Raw genomic sequence first — 11,399 nt, forward strand, 5'->3', positions numbered from 1 at the left:
AGAACAGAATTGGTAGAGAGAAGGGAAGATATAAGCTCCAATAATAGACTAGATTTTTGAGAGGTTATCACTAAAACTCTGGCAATAGGGATGGATACAATTGATGAAGTTTTGCTATTTATCATACATCATTAGCTCTCCCTCATTTGAAATTTCCTTGACCAAAGATTTACATTTCTTTTAAATGCCAGACGTCAGACCAATGTGTCTTTTGAAGATGGTAACAATCTGATAGTGATTACAGGTGCCATAACCTCATTTAGATTATAACAACAAGTATTCTTTTCTATCTTACGTCCAGAAAATGCACTGAGCTTGCATTCTTAGGCAGGAATCATATATGCCTTTTCTTTCCTATGCAACAGAATGTGAAATGACATTTTTCTGTTCCCTCAGCTGAGCGCAATCAATGACGAGGATCTGTACATTCAAATGAGGAGATAATAGATTCATTAAGGCAAAATTTGCCAAGGGGTGGCCAAAATAAGTCCTTCAGCTCTTCACCCTTCACCCATCTGTTGTCTATACGGGACGGCTGGAGACTGATCTGAGTTTGGAGAGAGTATTTCCTCTGAACAGAGCTATTGGAGTTTATGCATTTCCCTGATTTTTCCCTCCCCATTGAGGGTGTAGGAGGGATGATGTCCCCTATCTCAAACCAAGTGAGGGGGACTTTTTATAAATAAGAGGGATATATACCACAAGGAGAAAGTAACATCTCACTCTTCCCCTATCCACCTCCCCCACTGATACTTGCAGAACAGCAAAATGTATTGGTTTATCCAGTGCTGTTTCCTGATCAGAGTAATATAAGAGAATCATTTTAATTACTTGACTTGTATCTCCTGACATTTCCATGGGGTACAAGACTGATGCTGATTCTCACTTTAATTATTAACTTTTTAACAACATAACTCTTCCCCACACCTTGCCCCACTTACGGAGGAACCAAAACTATAATATGAGTTGAAAAAGAGAGTAGGGCCAGGCACAGTAGTTCATGCCTGTAATCCCAGCACTTTGGGATGTTGAGATGGTAAGATCACCTGAGGCCAGGAGTTCAAATCAGCCTGGGCAACAGAGCAATACTCCTATCCCTGCAAAAAAAAAAAAAAAAAATTAGTCAAGTGTGGCAGCATGCTCCTGTAGTCCCAGATACTTATAAGGCTGAGGTGGGAGGGTACCACGCGCCCAGGAGACTGAGACTGCAGTAAGCCATGATTGCACCACTGCACTCCAGCTTGGGTGATGGAGTGAGACCTTGTCTAAAAGAAAAAAAAGAAAACAAAAAGGAAAAATGAAAAGAATAGAAAAAGAGAGTAAAAAAATAGGGTGGAAGAACTGATCAGGCCCCTCCTTCCCTTGGCTTGTGTAAGAATTAGCAGGCCTAGTTTGAGCTGGGAGAAGGGACACAGTCTGATTATATACTATATGGAAGTACTAATTTAGTACTGCTTTGGCAACCCCCAACAAATAAACTATATTGAAAACGTCCAAGGCCTGAGATGGGTTCTGGAAATCTTCAGTCCTCCACAATCATTCACACCAATGTCCCTTTCTTTCTTCCAATAGACCCCCACTCCCCAGCAGCAATGGGTTAACCTCTGCTGACTCAGAACCAAGTCTTAAACTTGAAGACAAAATTTGAACTTTGATCAATATGGCACTTGAGAGACAGCAAAATATCACAGTCCCATATACTTATGAACCCCTCTCTTCAAACCCAATGTCATGAAAACAAAACAGGAAAATAAAAATTTAAAAAAGGTTTTCCCCTGATCATCACTGGCATCGTCCTAGTCTTCACTGAGTTAATTTCCCATTGGTTTTCTGATATTGTCATACCATGTTTTTGCTGAATTATCAGAATCGATATTAATTCAGATTTCTTAGTTTGCCATGTAAAAATCTAAGTGAACAGGAATTACTTTACGTCACCTTTTTGTGTGATGACTCATTATGAAGTCTAAGGCAAAACTAAGGCTCCAATATGAAGCCTTAGTTACTGCAATCATTTCTGACAACCAAAAAGGCCCAATTGCTCATATATGACTTCATTTCACATGTTCATCACGCTATGTGGAATATCTTCTCGTATCAACCAGTTCAAATCGTTTTTTACTTTCAAAGAAGTCACCAGGTTATTTAATTAGCAGACGGTCTATTGTGGGACTTTACCTTGTGATGATGTAAGTCAATTCTTGTTAATAAACTCCCTTTCATATATACATATATCCTATTAGTTCTGTCCCTCTAGAGAAACCAAACTAATACAAAGGGACATGCCTTGTCTCACATGAGACTTTGCACTTTTGAGACAGCAAAGTCTACCTTAAACCCTATGCAATCCATCCTTCTTTGATAATACAACACATATTTATTGTTCTCATCAATTCATTCAAAGCACATTTAACACCTACCATGTGCCAGCTGTACAAACAGTGCTGGGGGTACAATGATACAACACAAACCTTACTACCAAGAAAGAGCTCACAATTTAGTATAGAAACTAGGCAGGTAAACAGTTATAATAAGTGGTTTGTAGGGGTAAATATGGAATACTATGGGAGAAAAGAAAAAGGCAGTCTTATTGGGTGGAGAAGCAATGCTTAAATAACTTTTCCCAACATGTAGAGTGAGCCAAAGCAGGGTGCAGCATTGCCTCACCTGACCCCCATGCCTCATGACTGGGAGACACCTCCCAGCAGGGGTCGACAGACACCTCATACAGGAGAGATCTGGCTGGCATCTGGCGGGTGCCCCTCTGGGACAAAGTTTCCAGTGGAAGGAGCAGGCAGCAATCTTTGCTCTTCTGCAGCCTCCACTGGTGATACCCAGGCAAACAGTGTCTGGAGTGGCCCTCCAGCAAACTCCAGCAGACCTGCAGCAGAGGGGCCAGACTGATGGAAGGAAAAAATAACAAACAGAAAGGAATAGCATCAACATCAACAAAAAGGATGTCCACACAGAAACCCCATCCAAAGGTGGCCAGCATCAAAGACCAAAGGTAGATAAATCCACGAAGATGAGGAAAAACAGCACAAAAAGGCTGAAAATTCTAAAAACCAGAATGCCTCTTTTCCTCCAAAGGATCACAACTTCATGCCAGCAACGGAACAAAACTGGATGGAGAATGAGTTTGATGAATTGACAGAAGTAGACTTCAGAAAGTGGATAATAATAAACTCCTCTGAGCTAAAGGAGCATGATCAAACCCAATGCAAGGAAGCTAAGAACTTTGAAAAAAGGTTAGACGAATTGCTAACCAGAATAACCAGTTTAGAGAAGAACATAAATGAAGTGATGGAGCTGAAAATCACAGCACAAGAACTTCGTGAAGCATACACAAGTATCAAAAGCCAAATTGATCAAGCGGAAGAAAGGATATCAGAGATTGAAGATCAACTTAATGAAATAAAGCGTGAAGACATGATTAGAGAAAAAAGAACAAAAAGGAACGAACAAAGCCGCCAAGAAATATGGGATTATGTGTAAAGACCAAACCTACATTTGATTGGTGTACCTGAAAGAGATAAGGAGGATGGAACCAAGTTGGAAAACACTCTTCAGGATATTATCCAGGAGAACTTCCCCAACCTAGCAAGACAGGCCAACATTCAAATTCAGGAAAGACAGAGAACATAACAAAGATACTTCTCAAGAAGAGCAATCCCAAGACCCATAATTGTCAGACTCACCAAGATTGAAATGAACGAAAAAATGTTAAGGGCAGCCAGAGAGAAAGGTCAGGTTACCCACAAAGGGAAGCCCATCAGACTAACAGTGGATCTCTCTGCAGAAACACTACAGGCCAGAATAGACTGGGGGCTGGTATTCAACTTTCTTAAAGAAAAGAATTTTCAACCCAGAATTTCATATCCAGCCAAACTAAGCTTCATAAGCAAAGGAGAAATGAAATCCATTACAGACAAGCAAATACTGAGGGATTTTGTCACCAACAGGCCTGCCTTACAAGAGCTCCTGAAGGAAGCACTAAATATGGAAAGTAAAACCTGGTACCAGCCACTGCAAAAACATACCAAATTGTAAAGACTGGCAACACTATGAAGAAACTGCATCAACTAAAGGGCAAAATAACCAGCCAGCTTCATAATAACAGGATCAAATTCACACATAACGATATTAACCTTAAATGTAAATGGGCTAAATGCCCCAATTAAAAGAGACAGACTGGCAAACTGGATTAACAGTCAAGACCCATCAGTTTGCTATATTCAGGAGACCCATCTCACATGCAGAGACACACATAGGCTCAAAATAAAGGGATGGAGGAATATTTACGAAGCAAATGGAAAGCAAAAAAAAAAAAAAAAAAAAAAAGAAAAAGAAAAGAAAATAGCAGGGGTTGCAATCCTAGCCTCTGATAAAACAGACTTTAAACCAACAAAGGTCAAAAGAGACAAAGAAGGGCATTACATAATGGGTAAAGGGACCAGTGCAACAAGAAGAGCTAACTATCCTAAATATACCCAATATGGGAGCACCCGGATTCATAAAGCAAGTTCTCAGAGACCTTCAAAAAGACTTAGATTCCCACACAATAATATTGGGAGACTTTAACACCCCACCGTCAATATTAGACAGATCAACAAGACAGAAAATTAACAAGGATATTCAGGGCTTGAACTCAGCTCTGGACCAAGCGGATCTAATAGACGTCTACAGAACTCTCCACCCCAAATCAACAGAATATACATTCTTCTCAGCACCACATCACACTTATTCTAAAATTGACCACATAATTGGAAGTAAAACAATCCTCAGAAAATGCAAAAGAACGGAAATCATAACAAACAGTCTCTCAGGCCACACTGCAATCAAATTAGAATTCAGGATTAAGAAACACACTCAAAACTGCACAACTACATGGAAACCAAACAACCTGCTCCTGAATGACTACTGGGTAAATAACAAAATTAAGGCAGAAATAAATAAGTCCTTTGAAACCAATAAAAACAAAGACACAACGTACCCAAATCTCTGGGACACAGCTAAAGCAGCATGTAGAGGGAAATTTACAGCACTGTGGCCACAGGAGAAAGTGGGAAAGATGTAAAATTAACACCCTAACATCACAATTGAAAGAACTAGAGAAGCAAGAGCAAACAAATTAAAAAGCGAGCAGAAGACAAGAAATAACTAAGATCAGAGCAGAACTGAAGGAGTCAGAGACATGAAAAACCCTTCAAAAAAATCAATGAATCCAGGAGCTGGGTTTTTTTTAAAAGATTAACAAAATAGACCACTAGCCGGACTAATAAAGAAGAAAAGAGAGAAGAATCAAAGAGACAGAATAAAAACACTGATCCCACACAAATACAAACTACCATCAGAGAATACTATAAACACCTCTACATAAATAAACTAGAAAATCTAAAAGAAATAGATAAATTCCTGGACACATATACCCTCCCAAGATGAAACCAGGAAGAAGTCGAGTCCCTAAATAGACCAGTAACAAGTTCTGAAATTGAGGCAGTAATTAATAGCCTACCAACCAAAGAAAGCCCAGGACCAGACAGATTCACACCCGAATTCTACCAGAGGCACAAAGAGGAGCTGGTATGATTCCTTCTGAAACTATTCCAAACAACAGGAAAAGGGGGACTCCTCCCTAACTCATTTTATAAGGCTAGCATCATCCTGATACCAAAACCTGGCAGAGACACAACAAAAAAAGGAAAATGTCAGGCCAATATCCCTGATGAAGATCGGTGTGAAAATCCTTAGTAAAATACGGGTGAACCGAATCCAGCAGCACATCAAAAAGCTTATCCACCACGATCAAGTTGGCTTCATCCTTGGGATGCAAGGCTGGTTCAACATATGCAAATCAATAAACATAATCCATCACATAAACAGAACCAATGACAAAAACCACATAGTTATCTCAATAGATGCAGAAAAGGCCTTAGATAAATTTCAACACCCCTTCATGCTAAAAACTCTCAATAAACTAGGTATTGATGGAATATATCTCAAAATAATAAGAGCTATTTATGACAAACCCACAGCCAATATCATACTGAATGGGCAAAAGCTGGAAGCATTCCATTTGAAAACCGGCACAAAACAAGGATGCCTTCTCTCACCACTCCTGTTCAACCTGATATTGGAAGTTCTGGCCAGCACAATCAGGCAAGAGAAGGCAATAAAACATATTCAAATAGGAAAAGAGGAAGTCAAATTGTCTCTTTTTGCAGATGACATGATTGTATTTTGAGAAAATCCCATCGTCTCAGCCCGAAGTCTCCTTAAGCTGATAAGCAACTTCAGCAAAGTCTCAGGATACAAAATCAATATGCAAAAATCACAGGCATTCATATACACCAATAACAGACAAACAGAGAGCCAAATCATGAGTGAACTCCCATTTACAACTGCTACAAAGAGAATAAAATACCTAGGAATCCAACTTACAAGGGATATTAAGGACCTCTTCAAAGAGAATTACAAACCACTGCTCAAGGAAATAAGAGAGGACACAACCAAATGGAAAAACGTTCCATGCTCATGGATAGGAAGAATCAACATCATGAAAATGGCCATATTGCCCAAAGTAATTTATAGATTCAGTGCTATCTTCATCAAGCTACCACTGACTATCTTCCCAGAATTAGAAAAAACTACTTTAAATTTCATATGGAACCAAAAAAGAGCCCATATAGCCAAGACAATCCTAAGCAAAAAGAATGAAGCTGGAGGCATCACCCTATCTGACTTCAAACTATACTACAAGGCTACAATAATCAAAACAGCATGTTACTGTTACCAAAACAGACATATAGACCAATGGAGCAGAACAGAGACCTCAGAAATAATGCCACACATCTACAACCACCTGATCTTCGACAAACCTGACAAAAACAAGCAATGGGGAAAGGATCTCCTATTCAGTAAATGCTGCTGGGAAAACTGGCTAGCCATACACAGAAAACTGAAACTGAACTCCTTCCTTGCACCTTATACAAAAATTAACTCAAGATGGATTAAAGACTTAAATGTAAGACCTAAAACCATAAAAACCTTAGAAGAAAACCTAGGCAATACCATTCAGGACACAGGCATGGGCAAAGACTTCATGACAAAAATGCCAAAAGCAGTGGCAACAAAAGCCAAAATTGATAAATGGGATCTAGTTAAACTAAAGAGCTTCTGCACTGCAAAAGAAACTATCATCAGAGTGAACAAGCAGCCTACAGAATGAGAGAAAATTTTTGCTATCTACCCATCTGAAAAAGGTCTAATATCCAGAATTTACAAGGAACTTAAACATATTTACGAGAAAAAAACAAACAACTCCATCAAAAAGTTGGTGAAGGATATGAACAGACACTTCTTAAAAGAAGACATTTATGTGGCCAACAAACATATGGAAAAAAGCTTAACATCACTAATCATCTGAGAAATGCAAATCAAAACCACAATGACATACCATCTCACGCCAGTCAGAATGGTGATTATTAAAATGTCAAGAAACAATAGATGCTGGCAAGACTGTGGAGAAATAGGAACACTTTTACACTGTTGGTGGGAATGTAAATTAGTTCGACCATTGTGGAAGACAGTGTAAGGATTCCTCAAGGATCTAGAACCAGAAATACCATTTGACCCAGCAATCTGATTACTGGGTATATTCCCAAAGGAATATAAATCAGTCTACTGTAAAGACACATGCACATGTATGTTTATTGCAGCACTGTTCACAATAGCAAAGACATGGAACCAACTCAAATGCCTGTCAATGACAGACTGGATAAAGAAAATGTGGTACATATACATCATGGAATACTATGCAGCCATAAAAAGGAATGAGATCGTGTACTTTGCAGGGACATGGATGAAACTGAAAGCCATCATCCTCAGCAAACTAACACAGGAACAGAAAACCAAACACCGTGTGTTCTTACTCATAAGTGGGAGTTGAACATTGAGAACACAGAGACACAGAGAGGTGAACAACACACACCAGGGCCTGTTAGGGGATGGAGCGTGAGGGGAGAAAACTTAGAGGATGGGTCAATAGGTACAGCAAACCACCATGGCATATGTATACCTATGTAACAAACCTGCACGTTCTGCACATGTATCCTGTTTTTTGTTTTTTGTTTAGAATAAATTAAAAAAAAATTTTTTGAGCACCTACTATGTGCAAAGCCCTTTGTCAAGAGCCTTTGGAGCAAGAGAGCTCTGCTTTCCCCACCAAAAAAAAGGAGCCATCCAGCCCAAAATGTCCACAGTGCCAAGGTTGTGAAATTCTGTACTAGAAGATAAACTTTAAACAAAAGATGAATAGAGAAACTACAAGATAACTGGTAATCTTGAGCTGTAAATCTACACACTGTATTATTACAGAGCAGATTGTAAATGCAGAACATTCTAGAAATGTAGAAATGATAATGTAGAAATCATGTAACAAAAGTTGGGAGAGAAAGTAAGAGAGGAAATTGTGGCAGTATTACAGGTAAGTTGAGTTACATATTGTTAATAGCCATAGGTCACAAGATGATAATTTAACATTATAAATCAAGTTATAGACTAGGTATATTTGAACAGTTTAAATGTTGACACTAAAACTGCAATCAACTAAAATCAGATGGAAGAGGAGACTAAGAAGGGGAAAATGAGAAAATATGCTAATTGTATTGCTTATAATCAGGAGGGAATAGAAACCATACACAGAAATAGAGGATTAAGTATTATATAAAGTTATAGTTATAAAAGTGGCTCATATTTACTTCATAGCACTTATCACAGGGTAATTTTACATTTACTTATATGATTGATTACAATCATTATTCCAGTGGGTAACTAATGAAGGGAACTGGTAAGGTCTGTTTTTGCTCACTAAATATATTCAGTCCTCGTTATTTGCGGTAGTTCTGTTCTGCAAACAATGAATTACTCAACCATTTCTCCTAGGAGAAATATGGGGCTAGGTTCCTACAAACCTCTGGTTTCAACATTTTCATCAACTGATCAACATGTAATTTTGTTTTATATTTGTTTCTATTTAAAGACACTTTAATAAATATACACAGTTGATTTGTTAACATTGAACTCAGGGCCAACAACACTACTCATGCCCGAAGGAAGCTTATCTAACACATATCTTGTTCTCTGTAAGGCCCATCACAGCCTTCTTGTGCTGAGGAACACTAGACAGTACTTCAGCACTACGCTTGGGGCCCACAGTGAAATCACTAACTAAAAGCACAAAACATTCAAGAAACATAGCGCTAAACAGACAGAGAACACAGTACCTGTTTACAATATGAGAGCTGAAACAAGAAGGCAGAGGTAGCCTCGTTCCACCTCAGCTAGGGGCATGGGTGTTGAGTGACTCAAATTTTTCAGTGCTCTACACACATCCACGCATGACTGAGAAAGCCCTGTGAGTACCAATTCTGGGGTTACAAGTACATTTTATCGATGAGGTAAACTTGAACCTACTAAGTCCACCAATAAGTATCAATAAATGCATCTGTAGGCTCGAACTGGATGTTCTCATCAGACCAAACAAACATTTCTAAGTTATTAGTGAGTGTATTTATTGCGATTCTGAGCTGTGCAAGTCAAGGAATTTCTATGAAAGATACATAAATGTTAATACACATATCTGATTAAGACACATACCTGTACGGGTTTTTATCTCATGTAAAGACGGCTTAGTGAATTTTGGAGGTAAGGGTCTTCGAAGAAGTAGTGGGGGGCTTTTGCATTTTAATGAATAATAAGTGCTGTTTTTCATAATCCTTGGTGTAAGTGAGAATTGAAAAGGTTTTGAATATGTTTGAATTGTTGAAAAATAAGAATTTAGATTACATCTTAATGAAAATCATTCTGTTGCAATATTCTACTGAATCCAAGCAGAATTCCTTTATGAAAAAAAAGAGGGTAAGAAAATAATTCTTTAAAACTTCTATTAATAGAAAGAATCCAGTTAAAATGTAGGTTTATAAGGAAACATATAATTTTAAAAATATGTGTATTATTACTACCCAGGATCATTCTACAATTTTCCATGTTAGTACAAAGTTCAATTTGCCAATGCTATTTCAACTAGTGAATACTGATTTTTCAGAATAGCAGAAATGACATTTTTTTCTCTCCCTCCAAAATGTCATCACTATAAATGCAGAAAGAATTTGGTCAGAAATGTGTAGACGATCTCTTCATTAGATAAGCCTCTGAAGACCCACCATATCTAACCATTCACAAACAATTTGTTTTCTTTCTATAATGGCTTGTTTTTCAACCACTATGCTTGGGCCAAAACCATTCAATCCTAAAATAAGATAGGTTTCACTATAATGAGGTTTCCCAGGGCTGCTGGATCCCAACTCGTGCTGTTTAGAAATGATGCCAGAAGATGCACCCCTAAAATGTGCTTTTAGTTTGCAGGGCAACATCAAAAGTGCCTGGCACGGCACTACTCCATTGATAGCCTAGAAGGGAACACCCTGGAACTGCACAAATGGGCCGTTTACCGCCAAAAGATAACTGCACACAAGCGCTCAAGGTGTACTCCCTGGTCATACATTCCACTCGATGCTGGAAATCTCCCTTCCGTAGTACCCAAAGAGGTGCAGGGAAGTGCTGGACTCCCACACTACCCTTTAGGATAATCAGCCGCTTCCCAAACCAACTGGCTTTTCGTCTCCTATCTCCTATTCCTCGGAATCTAGGCAGCGAGGTAAAGGTCCAGCAAGGTGGCGGGTCTTCCTGCGGGAGGCTGTTCCCGAAGAAGCACCACGGATCCACCCTCTAGGAGGCCAAGGAGACACACCCTAGCAACCGGGGTCCGCTAAGCCAGCCCAGCCACTTGACGCGCAGGCGCGGGGGCGGGACCGGCGGGGCGGGCACCGGGAGGGGCCGGCCCAGCCCACCGTGCGGCGCGCGCGGAGTCCTCTCGCCTTACTCAGCTGCCCTGTGGGGCTACAGGGGAGGCTGCGGGCCGTGGGGACCGGAGGAGAAGCCGGCTCCACGTGCAGCTGCTGTACGGAACACCGTGGTGACAATTGTTATTACTATTCTTATGCTTAATGGCAATGACCACTATTATTTATTATTTACTTCTCTGGATTACAGGATGCTTTACTTGGATGTCTAGAATATGGGCTGGCATTCTTTAACGCTGCACTTTTGCGCAGCCGGGTCCCGGGGCTAATTTTGCAGTGCTCTCGAAAAGCGGGCATTCGGTTTTCTTTCTCTTCCTTTCGTGCAACCTGTTTTGTCTTTCTGATCCTTTAAAGTTCCTGGCAGAGGCTGGATTGTGTAGAAATAAGGGCATTAGGGATCCAAGCGGGCTGTAAAAGAAACCCATTTCTCACTGTCATCGTCCTGTGTTCCGGTTATCATATTGTGACGTGTCGCCT

The 11,399-nt window shown here is 39.7% G+C and overlaps 1 protein-coding gene across 1 annotated transcript in view; it reads right to left on the reverse strand.

Annotated features, from left to right (window-relative positions):
- LRRC63 (leucine rich repeat containing 63) overlaps nucleotides 1–10,827 on the reverse strand; it is a 62,039-nt gene extending 51,212 nt beyond the window's left edge. Inside the window, exons 1-2 of the mRNA XM_023187458.2 lie at nucleotides 10,512–10,827; nucleotides 9,658–9,776 (exon numbers count right to left, since the gene is read on the reverse strand). Coding sequence (XP_023043226.1) covers nucleotides 9,658–9,776; nucleotides 10,512–10,564 — 172 coding nt within the window. The 5' untranslated portion in view covers nucleotides 10,565–10,827. The remainder of the gene's footprint in view (nucleotides 1–9,657; nucleotides 9,777–10,511) is intronic.
- Nucleotides 10,828–11,399: the final 572 nt, after the last annotated feature.

This window comes from Piliocolobus tephrosceles, chromosome X (assembly GCF_002776525.5).
Source record: "Piliocolobus tephrosceles isolate RC106 chromosome X, ASM277652v3, whole genome shotgun sequence".
Classification (NCBI taxonomy): Eukaryota; Metazoa; Chordata; class Mammalia; order Primates; family Cercopithecidae; genus Piliocolobus; species Piliocolobus tephrosceles.